The 16085-nt window shown below is 36.4% G+C and overlaps 1 protein-coding gene across 1 annotated transcript; it reads right to left on the minus strand.

The window, feature by feature from the left end:
- Nucleotides 1-294: 294 nt before the first annotated feature.
- LOC125481343 (polyadenylate-binding protein 4-like) lies at nt 295-14936 on the minus strand. The gene is made up of 5 exons (XM_048592789.1): nt 14196-14936; nt 6539-6732; nt 5354-5469; nt 2512-2651; nt 295-434 (listed from the first exon to the last, which is right to left on the minus strand). The coding sequence occupies exons 1-5, from the start codon at nt 14386-14388 to the stop codon at nt 310-312; spliced, it is 768 nt and encodes a 255-aa protein (XP_048448746.1). The 5' UTR covers nt 14389-14936; the 3' UTR covers nt 295-309.
- Nucleotides 14937-16085: the final 1149 nt, after the last annotated feature.

Raw genomic sequence — 16085 nt, forward strand, 5'->3', positions numbered from 1 at the left:
AGCAGCATTGTTCACATTTCTCTCCATTAATTAAAGTTTGCTTTGAATTTCAAAATCCATTTCTCAATTCAAAATTTATATCATGGAAAATATTTTTTTCAAAAATTAGAATTTGAGGTTCTCAATGCACCTCAAATTTTAGAAGTTGACTAGAGAATGCAGCAACTTCTTCCAGCTGACTATATTAAAATTTCCAAATTAAAATTTCAGGATTTTGGGCTCATTCAGTTTGTCTGAGTTGTTCAAATGCAGACAATTCATTTTAGTGACTGATTAAATCATGAACTATTTCCATACTGGACCAAAATGTTACCAGCTCCTGTGAACAAACATACAGACCTTAGAAGCATCCTCATGTTTTTCATAGCTAACAAAGCCAAAGCCTTTGCACTTTCCGTTTGGGTCTGTCATTACTTTGACACTGAGGGTTTTGCCTAAGAGGACAAAGAGAAACAGAAAAAGGATAGATGAATATCAGGAGATATGAAAGTAAGCAGCAAACATAATTAGCATTCTTTCACAAAAGTAACAAGCGCCGCTTTCTAAAGTAGTGAGAAGATTCGTATTGCCTCACCCTTCTCTTTTCTCTGTATTTTGGTGATTAATATCTGTAACACTTTCTGAGTCAGTTTTTGCTGCTACGAAGTATGTAAGCTCTGTGGTCCCAGCAAAAGGAATTAAAAGAACTTGTGCTCTTAAAAAGTAGAACGTAAGTATACTATCTGATAAACACTGGCACACTCGTAACCTTAGAACACATGTATGTAGAAATTTAGATTGATCCCAATTATGTCAATGAGAGAGACAACTGATGCAAATGGATGTAGAAATTTATTCAGTTTTTAATTTTAAAAGTTTTCATTTTTTCTTTGCAATCTTTAGTTGGCACTATCCATATCTCATTCAGGGTGTTAGACTAACAAATTTTATCATTGGAGAATCCCTTTTAGTTTTAAAATATGTGTATTGGTTGCAGAGCCAATAATTGCAATAGTGACAATTGTGGAAGCAAAAAAATAATTTGCTTATTTAATTCTGAAAGTAAACTGAAGAATTTTAACATGATTGCAGCATGACAAGGTGAATCATAAGATAAAGTAAGCAACAATAATGCAGAAGCTGAATACTTAAATGCAAGTTTCATTTCACAATTTTGTAACTGTTATAAAATAGGAAGTTAAATTGTGTATTTGTAACTGTCCCCATTTACAAAAAATACCTTCATCATGTAGAACTTACAAGTATTATGAACTCTGAGGAGAATAGCAATAAGCTTCAAAATAGTAGAGAAAGGCTGGTGCCACTTGAAATGTAATTCAAAGAAGTGTGAAGTAATACATTTTAATAGTAATAACAAAGAAAGGCAATAGAAAGGGTACAATTTTAAAGGGAATCAGAAAGTGATCAATACAGCATATGGGATCCTTGGCTTCATAATTGGAGGCAGAGTGCAAAATCAAAGAAGTTATGGTGAACCTTCATAAAACACTATTTCAGCCTCAACCAGAATATTGTGTCCAATTCTAAACATCACATTTTGAAAAGGATGTGAAGGCATTGAAGAGTTTGCAAAAACTAATTATCAGAACAGTACCAGGGTGACAATCGTCAATTAAGTAGATCAATTGGCAAAGCTGTTCTCCTTACACAAGGTTAAGATATGTGACAGAGGCATTCAAAATTGCAAGGAACTGGACAGAGTAGAGAAGATGAAACTATTCCTGTTGACAGATGAGTTGAGAACAATGATTCAAATTGATTGGCAAAAGAAGACGCATCACTGGAAGAGTCTTTAAACATAGCAAGGACAGGATCCAGAACATGGTGTCTGGAAGCAGACTCAATTACAGTCTTCAAAAGGGAATTGGATAATAATCTGAAAATGGCTAAAGCGGTAGAGCCTAGTTGAGGTTCTCTTGCAGGGAGCTTTTATGGATAAAATAGAACACTGAGTTAATCCTATGATTCCATGGATAATTCACAAACGTAAACAATGGCTCCAAAAAAAAGTCATTCCACGATTTTCTTTGAAGAATGAATATCAGTACTCTCACTTCTAATGACCTCGTACCAAAATTGCTTTTAATTGAAGTGAAATCAAGCCCCTGGAGCACTGTTCAATAGAAGGCTTATGGAAGGAGTCAAACATCTACTCTCTATAAAAAGGCATTGGGGCTCAAGTAGCATCACCCAACAGTAAAGCACTGATCAGGAAATTTCAACAACAGGCAAAGTGACCATTTAGAAGATTTAATTATAATAGAAAACTTCCGGGGCATCAAATTGGCATGAATTGATTCCCAAGCATATGCTTGGGACTTGAAAACTTGAAAGACAAATTAAAATATAACATTTTGAAAGATAAATGAAAATGCTACCCATGACTCTGTCTTGAACAGGAGGGTGTTGGTGGTAATATCACCTCACTAGTGCAATCGAGAAACATAATATAGGACTACCAGTACATATTATCTCCATCTCAAGCCACAATTGTAGCAGAGTTACACTCACCAAATTTATCAAACATTTCTTTGAGTCGTTCATCATCCATATCATCACCAAAGTTCTTTATGTAAACATTGGTAAACTCTTTTGCCTTTGCACCAAGTTCAGCCTCTCTCTCTTTACGAGACTTAAAACGACCGACAAATCTAAAAAGAAGCAATGCCGAAGTGAGGAAAAGCTGTTACACCCAGTGAATAGTTGGGAACTGGAAATGTACTGCTTGACCATGTGGTAGAGGCAGGTTCAATCAAGGCATTCAAGAGGCAATTGAATTATTTATTTGAATAGGAAGAATGTGCAGGGCCACAGGGAGAAGATCGGGGAGTAGCACGCGATAAAATGCTCCTTTGGAGAGCCGGTGCAAACATGACAAATTACTGCCTCCTACGCTGACACCATTCTGCAAAAAGTTATATAATATTTAGTGAAATTCAAAAATCAAGCAGAAGCTTCCATGGTGCATAAAAAGTTATTGTGGTCATTGAGATCAGATATTTGTTCTTGAAAATACATAAACAAACTTGTAACATTTTGATGACAGAATCACTCAGTATAACCACATTCCCTTTCTTCTTCTCCGTGAAGTAACATACCTTCACTCTTCCTCATAATAGAGATAACTATGAACTTTCACACAAATTGAGTGTGGTAGCAATGTCCTAATCCTGAAGCTGTACTGTCAAAAGATGAAAAATCAGCAGAATATAAAATAGGTACCCTGAATGGGCCGAAACCCTTTTCACCAGATTTGAATACTTCTGTGAAAATTACCGAAGTCAAGGATATTGTTAGCTCCTTGCCATTAGAGAGTTCAATGTAACATTGTGAATAGATTGTATGCAGTCTATAGCTGTCTCAAATCAATGGGGTCCAGTGTTGAAGATATTAGCAAAATGAGGAGAATTTCTATCGGAAGCTCCCAAACCAAATCCAGTTTGGTGAAAGCAGAAGTCATTTCTCTGACCTTAGCAAGTCATACTTGTGTCGCATATATACTGTGTGTGCTTGGCATTATTAGGGCTTATTTTCCAAAAGGTAAGTTAATCAACTGAACCCTTTTATTGTGGCCCTAAAATGTCTTAAAAGGATAAAATTAATAAAATGCATTTGAAATTAATTCAAAAAGCTTACTTTTATTCTTGGAGCTGTATGAAGCTAGCTTTTGTGTGCATTCTCTCACCTTTTCGCAGGAGGTCAGGTAATTCTACATACTAAGGGACGGAGTTATTCAGCAGTAACCACAAATATTGGAGAACGTATTGTGCCAGAGGTCAACTTCAATTAAGCTACAGATGTAGAATAGCGGCATGTTACGTTGTTTTATTTTGTTAAATTATTATTGATCTTTGTATGATACACTGATTTCAAAATGGCTTAACAGATTAGTTGATTGCTTTCACTACTTTTCCATTTACTTTAATTTTCTGTTAACTTTAATTCTATAGATGAAAAATGAGCAAAGAGATATTTCTTTCTATCCTAAAATACAGGTTATAAGTTCTGAACTGAGTTTCTAGCCTATCTCCTCAATGAAAAATTTGAGTCCAAGACAAAGGAATTACACTGCACAGCATTTACTATAACACTAAATCCTTCCAATTTTATTGAACGTTTCAGCTTTGTTGGACTTATTTCATTATAACTTGGACTTCCAGTTTTAGAATAACAGATTTTTGATGGCAAACTGAAAAATACCATCATCGAGGAAACTCAAATTCACAGTTTACAGGTTTTTACTACTTTAAGGAAACATTTACTTAGTTCGAAAATTCTAGGACACTCGGGAAAAATAAAAGATACTTTATAAAATAGTCTGATCTGAGCCAGCATTAGAATGAATTCCTTATTGTATGTACAAGTACTTGGAAGCAAAAGATTAATTTGTGTTTAGTTAGTCCACAGTGATGTTTTACCATAACATCTTTAATGCTTTGTATTCCATGGACCAATTACCTTGTTCATGCAACAAGGAACCAACAGCTAACTTGTCAACAGTTCCATTTCTCTATGATGCTAAATAAAAACTCACGAAGAACCATTTACATCTACTTCTAGACTTTGAATAACCGAAAAATGGGCAGAAAGATTGATGAGAAATCCAACAAAAGAACTGTATGTTAAACTGTTTCAAAAAAAAGGAACAAATGCATATAAAGAAAAAAAGTAATGTTAAAAGCAGAGAAAAGTGGTTGGGAAGAAAAACGATTAGGCAGAAAAGGGAAGACAAGCACAAAAAGACTTTTACTTATAATTTCAGGTTAACTTTAATTGAATTGGTTCAAATTTTATTAAAATGGAGCCATTAAATCAGATGGAAATGTCAACAACTATATCCTATAAATTTAGCTACACGGTTAAATGTGTAATCTGGTACGTCCCAAGAATGGGCGGGGCTGCTAAAACACTGAGGTTAATGAATTCCCTGTGGAAAGCGAATAAATAAGAATTGTGTGTGAGCAGGATCAATGTTACTGTCTGGTTATTTCTGATCAAGGTTACTATTGATGTGTGAAGTAATTTGAAGACTCAAAATCGAGCTACTGACTTTAAAAAAGTAGCTGTCAGTTTCACCAATCAGTCCACTAATAGCTGCTTGAAAGGGATTGGCTTTTAAAACAAATTGTGCAGTAAAAAAAATTCAGTTTTTAGAAAATTCCCATTGGTAAAGATCTATTAAAACAAATCTTACTGTATGCAAATATCAAATAAATACATAGCACTTTTTTTCCAAATTTACCATCTCTCAGAATAACCAATTAATTACTTAATACAAGGTATCAGCAACACTGTTCAAGGTCTGGCAGCACACGTATTGAAACCACGATTTGAACAGCTTTGAGGTACTCACACTTTTCGGTCATTCAGCAACATGCCATTCATTTTTTCAATAGCTCTATCTGCAGCATCCTGAGTCTCAAAGTGAACAAATGCATACCCTTTGGAGCCATTCTCGTCACATACCACCTGAAGAAGAGAAATGCTTGTGTTTCTGGGCAGCCTAAACTTATGCTTTAGTTTCATGTGCTTTTCATGAGAACTAAATGGTTCCACAGAAGAAAGAGTTAAAAAAAATCAAGTACAAAACACATTAGGACCTGGCCGAAAGCCAGACATTTGATAGGTCACTTCCTGTACCATGCATTTGATAAGTAAAAGCAAGAAATAGCACTTTTAAAACAAACCTGTACAAATGCTCAGAAAACTAGAAGGGGTAAGCTGATAATATTCTGAAGTCAAGCTTGGTGAACGCTGGGGCAAATAAATTGAACGATTGAGAAATAAATATAGGAAGGAGGGGTTACTGGAGTGAATCAATACAATATCAAATCAACTACAGAAAAATAAGTAGTGAAAAAAAAGACAAGAAAGAAACAGCAATAAAAAAATTTGGCATTTTAAATTAAACAATTCACGAAGAATGAGATTACACATATAATTATTGACTCACAGGAGGTCTATATTATAGAAATAAAAGTTCTTTGTCGAAGCAAAAGGTTGATTAGCAATCATCACACCATTAAAAGAATACTTAATGTTGATAAATGATTAGACTTAACGTTTTGTGGCCAGTTTAATCAGCATTGTAAATTGTATACAAATGCAGCAACTTCATGAAAATTACCAGGTTATGGATGAGATAATGTTTTCAATGGAATGGCACAAAACGGCACTCAATTTTTGGCAATTCACACTTTTCATAATTCACATTTTGGCAATTCCCCTCACTACACGTTGCTAGTCAATTTGCACATTAAGAATCACATGTATTGTTCAAACACAATAAAATCGGCAACAAAATCTGGCTGATGGAAATAATTAACTTTTCTTTGGTTTTCAATTGAACTGTTCACTTCACTAAGTTACTACAGCAAACTACCTCCCAAATGTTCCTACAGGTCATGTACCCTGAGTAGAATTCTCCAAAAAGACTGCCATAGACTTTCTGATAATATTTGATCTCATGCATGGGTGGAGCAAAATAATAGTGAGAACTTTGAAATTGGATTTTACTACATCACGACTGAAAACTCACCTTACAAGACAAGATGTTCCCAAATGCAGAGAAGGTGTCGTACAAAGCCTTGTTGTCAATGGATTTGTCTAGATTCTTGATGAACACATTACCTACACCCGATTTCCTCAGTGATGGGTCGCGCTGAGACCACATGATTCGAATTGGTTTCCCCTTGATGACATCAAAGTTCATGGTGTCCAAGGCACGTTCAGCTACAATATTAAGAAAACTTTAAAAGCTGTCCAAATAAATTTGAAGTTAATAGGGTCTGTAATCAAGGTGTGGAAATCAGTTGAACAGCATAATAAATGCTGTCTTGCTACTCTACACCAAACGTCTCTGTCTAGATGGCTGGATAACCCAACACAATTAAACATGTGCAAATTGATCAGGGTTGAATACCTACAAAATCTGCTTTAACTGCGAAAAGACAAATAATCACTCCTTTGCAGAAATCTTGAACAAGACAAGGAAAACCACTCCTCAAAGATCAAACATAGTAAATTCTACTCTTGTTTAGTGCCTACGTTTAAGAGAAATTACATAGATCTGACACAATAGATGTCACGATTATTATGATGGTTAGTATTTTGCTTCAATTCTGAAGTCTCTTGTAGTCAATGGGCAGATTTATCGATGCACTAAAAAACATTGTAATGCAAGATTTCAACTGTGAGTTTCCAAAACTGAGTTCCTAGTCTCAGTCACAAAAAAAACAGAAGTTGCTGGAAAAGGTCAGTAGGTCTGGCAGCATCTGTGAAGAAAAAAATCAGTGTTAACGTTTCAGGTCCAGAACTGGACCTGAAACGTTAACTCTGATTTTTTTCGTCACAGATGCTGCCAGACCTGCTGACCTTTTCCAGCAACTTCTGTTTTTGTTCCTGATTTAGAGAATCTGCAGTCTTTCAGTTCTTATTTCCTAATCTTAGTACCTTGAGCAGATATTTCATCCCTGTATAGGGAACAATGGGTAATTATGATGAGAGCTACTTAAGTCCAATTCAGAAAGGGTCCATATCATCTAGAACTGACGTGTCTTATGCCTTTTCAGATAAGGTAATCATGTGGAATAAAAATACTAAGATGGATACAGAAAGTTGTTGAAATGCAGTATGTACATTTTGGATTCTCTCTGCTCTAAGCAGAAATACAAGTACTAATGCAGTAAAGTTTTACAGGTTTTTAACAACTACAACAAAGTATAATGTTTTGAAGCATATTATTGTATCAAGGCAAGCATTCACACCAATTAAAGTAACATACATCTTATTAACCATGTCAAGTTGTATTTATCTGTTTTCATTGGATCATTACATAAAATGTTCATGTGCCAGAAAGAAAAGTTAAGAGGATTTATGTATAATTGATCTTTTGAAGCTCTACATTAGGTCTTTAAAAAAAAGAGATTAAATCACAAAATGCTGAGTTAGTCAGCGTTATATAATTACATGAAAGTACTGTAGTTTTTACTTGAATTATTAATAAGGTTATAGGTATTTTACATATAAAAGTGAAACATTTCAAAGTTATTTACATCTTCTCCTTTCCATTTCTCTGCTCAAGTCATGTCTCAACTTTTACCAGTAACAGTCAGAAAATTAATGTTGAGAAATACACATGCATGACTTTCCCTTCCCTCACCTTTTAAAATATCTATTGCTGAAGAAACATTCAAAAATCACAGCACCTACTCTTGTAAGCGTGCCTAGAATTACGGTGAAGGACATAAACATGAACCCATATTTTATCACTTTTGTAACTTTGCATTTTAATACATTGCATTTTAGTCAATAAAGTGTGTTAAAAAAGTTCTACAAACTCTTAAGATAACATTTTACACTATTCTACTGCTTCATTAAAAAAGTTAAATTTTACAAGAGCAAATTCGAAAATAAACACATAGCGCCCCTGCTTCTTTGCAGTTCTTCTATTTAATTGCCATGCAAACAGAGTTCTATTGCACAGTCAGCAGAATTTGTTTTCTCAAAAATTCTTAAAATCAATTACCTTGATGTTAATATTATATACATTTTGATTGCAAGAGCTATTTGCAACAGACCCGTCCAGTCCCCTGGTACACTATTCCCTCGAGTCCCTGAAAGTCAGCAAAGGGAACCAGCTCACATTTTGCAGAGCCTTTTGTTAGTAAATATTCTGTTAGCTGGTGAAAAACTTCACTGACTGGGTTAAGCTAAAATCAAATCTGAATAGACAGACACTATTTAAGTTACCGATTACCAGGGATGCTGGAATATTTATGGCCTTTAGAGAATTTATTTTCCTCATCCCAAATTTGTTAAGCATTGTTTTCTTCCCCAAAACATTTAATGAAAGAACAATACATAAGCTTCACTGAGGACAGAAAATTATTTATCTAATACATTCTTCCCCCACTTTATAAACATTTTCATGCTCGGTGGAAAACAAGATTAATAAAATGGCATCAGGAAGTTTAAATAATCAGAAATGGTGGCTCTCATGTAGTCACACACAGGCCAGACTAATTCACCATAATTTATATATCATCAGTTATAATTGGATTCTATTAGTGTTTGAGCATTTTGATTACCATGGTTTGCAGAGATTTGCCTGTAGTCTTTACCAGCAAAAATTATTCTCACTGAACTTCAGAAACTTTTCCAGTAACATTTGTTTGGTGCATATTTATTAAGCAAATAATAGAGTAATATCTGGAAGCTGCATGTGCCAACAGCAAATATACTGCAATTTCATCATTTCCAAGGGGATAGATCACATTGTGTCCTTGATTAAATGACCTTAAACTGTTGTCTTCTAATGAGTTTCTGAATGAACTAGACTTGTATCAGGATTAAACAGCCATCTGACTAGATTAATTAGCCCTTAATTCTGCCCTTTAAATACTCTAGCAGTACAAAACCTAACTTTCATACAAGTTAACAAAAAAAAACTTAAGTTAAAAACTGAATGGCATTTTTGACCTGGACATTATCAAGTGATCTTTTTAAATCTCAGCTTTGATAGCAATCTCACCTGCTTAAAAAAAATCAAATAAATATTGGCAGGTAAACAGATGCTAAATATATTTATTCCCTTGTGTAAGAGGTCATGACATTTAATGCTATATATGCTGTATCAGTATGGAAACTAATACCCAAGTTAAATGAGCACACCTAAGAATGTGCATTTTCCCCTTTAGTTCTGGTTTCAGCTTCCAAATTTCTCTCGGGGTGAAATCTTCATGTCTGCAAGAACTAGCAGTCCTGTGCTTTCCAGTACTTAAATAAAACTACTGCACTGTAACTTTCCACACTTACATAAATTCTAAAGAGATGTGTAATATTTACTAAGTATTTTATTTTGCATGAACTCTCAAAACCAATGAAAGCTACATTGCCATGTTAAATGATAATACACAGCCATTTCATAAAAATGCCATCAATAGACGATGCAACCTCTTTTGTACTTCGTTGCTTGCTATTTTTAGCAAGTGGTCCTTTAAAGGCATGTGCAGGCAGAAGAGCTGAATCAACATTACACTTACCGCATGGTCTGAGCCAATCTCCTTTTCTGGGTTTAGCTAAAATAAAATCTGAATAGACAGACACTATTTAAGTTACTGATTACCAGGGATACTAGAATATTTATGGCCTTTAAAGAATTTATTTGACTCAGGAGCATATAACTGAAATTAATGCAAAGAATAAATTAGCTGAAAGAATTCAGGCACTTTCAAAGTTCATCACGCTACTCTCAAAAAAAACTGTATGTCTGTCATTTAAAATTAAAGTAACATTAAAAAGAAACATTTTAATACTCTACTCTAAATATTCAAAACTTTTGTTTGAAAAGCAGACCAGCAGAAATTACACATAATCGGTTGAAAAACTGGCAAATTTTTCTTCCAATTATTAATGAAATTTTTAAACATTGTACTCATACTTAGTGAGTTACAATGACAACACACAGAAATTGGACGTTTTTGGTGGTAATTGCAATGTGCTGTTTAAAACTGCATTCAAAATTTGGAATACAGTACCAATCTTCCAAACTGCCAAACAAACTGTTGCGAGTTTAGTGAAAGTGTCAGGCTAAGTTGTTACCTTCTTTAAAAGATTCATTTTCTCACATTCAAATCTGGAAAAGTTACTTCATCTGTCTGACATTCTATTGTTTCTTGTAACATTCTGCACTTCCAGCACCATATCTTTCCTCTCCCTGATTGTTTTTGCTAGTTTTGTGTACACACGCCTGTGAACACTGAGTAGGATTCAACTACACTCTCAAGCATCTTAATGTAAATCTACATCATAGCTGGTCGGCTATCTTCATTTTACAAAGAATATATCATCTTGCCAGTGATGGAATGAGATCAATTAGTATAAAGCAAACCAACAAATCTTAACTTTGATTTATGATACAAATTGATAAGCAACAGAGAAAGATTGTTTTTCACCTATTAATGATATTTAGTACTCAGATACCCAGTCAGTAACTATGGCGATCTGTAGAAAGTAGTGTTTCTGGCAATAATTATAACCGGTTTAAAAGGTGATTTGACAAAACTTTGGTTAAATTAATGTCCTCCACAGTGCTGAAGGAATTTAGATTTGCTGTTTTGTCTCTTTAATGGCTACATATAGAAAAGCTGTTGAGTGAATACACTTAAGTTCCAAGGGGGCAGAAAACCCAATCTAGTATGAAAAGAATCTGAAGCTGGAAATAGCTTATATATCTATCAGACCACATCTTAACCCTTTGTAACTCTCAACCACCCAATGGCTGCTTCATATGATGATACCCAAAAGATTCGGTGTCACTAGAATTTTATAGTGTAATCTGTAAATTCTGATTTTTTTTCCATACCACAGGCATTCCATCTGACTTTTAAACTTCAGACATGCTGATTTAGAATAACACGAAGTACTACTTCTGTCGTACAAATTTGACTGGACTGGAAAAAAGTATTATGACTCTACTGTAAGGTTTCTTACAGATGGAAGCTATAATAGATTAATTTGAAGAGTCTGAATCAGAGCATCTTTTAAGAAGCATATCAAGGCATTAAAATGACTTTTTTCCCCATAGAGCATATTAGCATAATATGCTAACAAGCCTAGAGACAACTAATTTCTAATAAGTGGCTTCCAGGATGTACTCAACTCTGCTATGATTATCTTATGAAGGAAGCAGCATTTTCAAAACATTGCTTAACATTATTTGACAGAAAGGGGGTGAAAACAGACTTCATAATGGAAAACTTTTCCGAAGTCAAGTGACAAGAAAAGTCACTAGCATAGGGCAGAAAAGAAATAGTGACACTAGAAAGTTGTATTCTGAGCACATTAGAATACTGCTTCATATTTCATTATGGATAACGTGTAAATGCTCAAGTTGCTCCTTACCATGTGTGTAGGTTGCTGATAGTTGAACATTTATTTCTGATTTAGATTAAGGAGGATTCCGATTGGCTGAGAACTGTGGTTATGCCCACGATAGTTGCACAGTTTCGCTCAGCATCAGAACCTTTCATTGTTTTGTGTTAGAGCTGGTGCTGTGATGTCAGGAGGATCACAGAACAACAACTGAAAAAGATTTTTTAAAAATTTTAACAGACATTAAAACAAAGTGAAACTAATAATCTAAGTGCAACAATTAAATCAAAAGGTATAATTATCCATATTTCAGCACACTAGTTATTGTTTTAAGCACTATAACTTGTGCCAAGATATATTACTTGTGTGCTGAAACTTATTCGGCTGAACAAGAAATTATACAATGTCTGCTACTACCCTATTGTTAAATGGATTTAAGTTACTAGAAGGCTTCAAATAGCTTTTCCTCATCGTAAAATTTCCAAGGTGATAGATGCCAATTTTTTCCAAAATTCAATCACAACAGGGACAAAGTAACATATGAAATGGCTAACACTGCACTTTCTAAAGCCAAGATGAATACCATCTGCTGATAATCCCCAGCATTGTTGCAAATACACAAAACTTGACCCAACAATCAGAGGAAGGGAAAGGGTAGATGTTCTCTGTGCAGAAACTATGTAATGCCAGATGAGATTGAATGAACTAGTCCAATACAGCAGTCAAAAAACAATTTTAAGTACAAAAGTGAGTAAAATGCTAGAAAACTATCTTATTACAATTAAAGTGCACACAATCAAACACTCTCTCATCACTTAGTGGGTAAATGGATAACCTGATGTAGTGGTGAACCAGACATTCGAGAAAATCCAGGGTTCAAAGGCTGTAATTTGCTAAGTTTTCTGATCTCAAACCCAAGTTACAATCTACTTCAGCTCATTATGCTTGAAGATAAAGGAGAACCGCTCAACAACATTGCAAAGCATTCAGTCACTGACAAACATCATATTGCATATTAGCACTTCAGACACATCTTCACTATACTTCAATGACATTTTAATACTGAAGGCATCCTTCAAACTGACTACCAGTTAAGTCCTTTGGCTGAACTGCTAGTTTGCAACACCCAGTGACACCAAAAGCATGGGTTCAATTCCTGTACCAACTGAGGTTATGAAGGAACTGCCTTCTCAACCTTGCCCCTCACCCAACACATGGTGACCCTTACGTTAAACTCACCAGCAGTTATTTTTATATTCTAAGAAAAAAGCAACCCATAGTCCTCTGGGACTATGGGTGACTTTCACTTCAATCTTGAATTTTAATACGTACAAAACTCTAATCCAATTTTAGAGTACTATACTAGTAACAGTACAAAACTGCCAGTTCCTCCTTCCACCCACTACAATATAATGGTTCCTTCAGAGGTCTTAACCAAAAGGACATTATATAAATGCAAAGTTTAGATTGCACTTGCTCGCTAACTCTGGATCACAGACATAAACTCTCCAGAAGGGGTTCATCTGAAGAAATCTGGTATTGGACACTAATTGCTTTTTCTTTTTTCCCCCAACCCAGAAACACTGAAGCTAATTATAGGTGCATTTTCCAAAATCTCTGCTAAAAATAGCTAATGAACAGTTTTTGTAGGTTGTTTGGCCTAGTAATAAATCAAGTCCTTCATCAGCTCAGTGAGCCATGATAGGTGCTCTGCAACTTTTCTTCCTCAAGGACATAAGGCCCATAAGTGTTTTTTTGTGCCTGAAATGCTTTTCACCTCCTGGATATTTACCTTACCATGCCCCTGCCTGTAAGTTCTTTAGAACATCTTAAAAAGAACTGTGCCAGCTGCCAATTCATTGCCAACCGTGACATTGACAAATGTTAAAAGTCATTATCGATTTTCATACCTGTGACATTGTGTTTACAAACGGAGATCCCCAAGGTCATGAGATTTCAATCCCTTCAGAATTCGTAACCTTTCTTAATTTTACTAGCCCATCATTTCAGCTACCTGCAATGAAATCGACGGGTTTTAAACTAACTGGTGGTGTACTTTAAAAATCGGGGCAGGGAGATCTCCCAGATGATAAAAGTTTGGCGCTAATCAAACCAACGGACAGATGAGAAACATTTCCCTTCGCTTGCCAGCAGCCAGTGGTTATTGATATCTCTGGGCAGTGATCAGTTTGGACGTTGGCCTCCAGCAGCCACACAGCCCTGGGTGAACAGGGGCTGGATGGAGAAGCCTGGGGAGGAGGGCGGATGTAGTTTGATCGAAGATTTTTTTTTCAAAAAAAAACATAAAGCGTCTGGCTCACCGTCTGCGGGCTGCTGGAAGTTGACATAGGCGTATCCGAGTGACCTCCTGGTGATCATGTCCCTACAAACCCTGATGGAGAGCACAGGCCCGGCCGGACTAAATTTCTCATACAGCATCGCCTCGGTCACATCTGGGTGCAGGTCGCCGACATAAAGCGAGGCCATCGGGTAGCTGGCACCGGTCTGATTCATCCTCAGACAGTCCGACACAAATCAAACGATCAACTTTCCCCCCCCAACTTAACGAAACGGGAGACAGCGAGCGCGAGGATTTTTTAAAAAAAGGGGAGTGGGCGAGAAACCGTCGGGCAAAGAACTTTCCAGAAATGCTCGAACCGGTTAAATCTGATTCTCTTCCTTCTCTCCTGAAGCCTGTGGCCTATTGAGTTAACAGATTCCCGGCTCTTATAATTCTTTTCTTTTGTTTTAAAAAACCGCTTCAAATACTTCAGCTTCCAGAAACTTCGCAAGGTTTGTCCGCACCCGATTCCAGGCGATAAATCCCAGAGCGTGGCTGAGACCTGGTTGGCTTTATTTTTCCTTTTTTTTAAATTATAAAAGATAACTGGATTTTCGCCCACTTCAAAACTTAGTTCCACCGATTTTTATTTTTGTTTTTTTTCTGTTTATAAGATTTTTTTTATTTTTTTAGATTTTTTTTTCACGTATGAGTGTGTGCTACTGCAGGAGCTTTTCCACACTCACACATGTGGCTAGGAGACGGAGAGAGAGTAATGGAGGAGGAGGCTTTTTATATCAGCCAGAAAACGGTCCCGTCATTTCCTGCACCATGAGAATGAAAGGCAAAACGAACAAGAGGAAGAAAGAAAAAACCCAACAACTCAGCTTAGTCAGCTACAGCCGCTGCCCTCTGCAGGCTCAACTGCTCAGAGTTTCTGTCCCTTCAAGTTCAGCAGGTTTGCAATAGACTTCAAAAGCAAAGCATGTGCCATAGTCTATCCCTCTATCTAAGAGTCTGGCTCACAAGAGTATTAATGAACTACAAGATTGCGTTCCACCCCCGTTGTGCCCTGGCCCCCTCTTAAAGCTGTGGTTACGTCTGGGTCAGGAGGTAAAAGCTCCTGCATGGTCAAAGCAACCGGGGAGATCTTCAATAGATAACAAGGTGTAAAGCTGGATGAACACAGCAGGCCAAGCAGCATCAGAAGAGCAGGAAGGCTGACGTTTCGGGCCTAGACTCCTCTGATGCTGCTTGGCCTGCTGTGTTCATCCAGCTCTACACCTTGTTATCTCAGATTCTGCAGCATCTGCAGTTCCTAGTATCTCGAGGAAATCTTCATTTCGGTTGTAAGTTGGGGAGGGGTTATGATATTCCATTGCTCCGTTTCACAGCTGTCGGGCACAGCAATATTTTTTATGGAATCTTGCAAAACCTTACTAGGCAGAGGAACATTATAAAACGATTGTGTGACAACAAACCCATTGAGGAGTATCGTAAAAATGGAAAGTGGGGAGAGGTGTCAGGAGGGAATTCCAAAGCTTGCGGCCCAGATACAGCGACCAGTGGTGCAGTAGTTAAAATTCGGGGTAATGCACAAGAGGCCAGAGTTAGTGGATTGCAGATATCCTAGGGGATTGTGGGGCTTGGGATGGGGGAAGTTTCAGACAATAGAGGGATTTGAAAAATGAGAATTTCAAAAGGATGACATTGCTTGTTTGGATGTTTGTAGGTCAGTGAGCACAAGGATGATAGGGCAATGGTACTTGTGTGTTAACACGCAGGCAACAATATTTTGAATGATCTAAATAGAGGATAGGTTATGGGAGACCAGCCAAAGGTGCATTGGAATAGTCAAATCTAGAGACAGAGAAGACAGACGAGCTGACGCCGACGTCGCTCCGCCCACCGCCTCCACAGCCAGCAGCTC

This window comes from Rhincodon typus, unplaced genomic scaffold (genome assembly GCF_021869965.1).
Source record: "Rhincodon typus isolate 14 unplaced genomic scaffold, sRhiTyp1.1 hic_rhity00001805, whole genome shotgun sequence".
NCBI classification, from domain to species: domain Eukaryota; kingdom Metazoa; phylum Chordata; class Chondrichthyes; order Orectolobiformes; family Rhincodontidae; genus Rhincodon; species Rhincodon typus.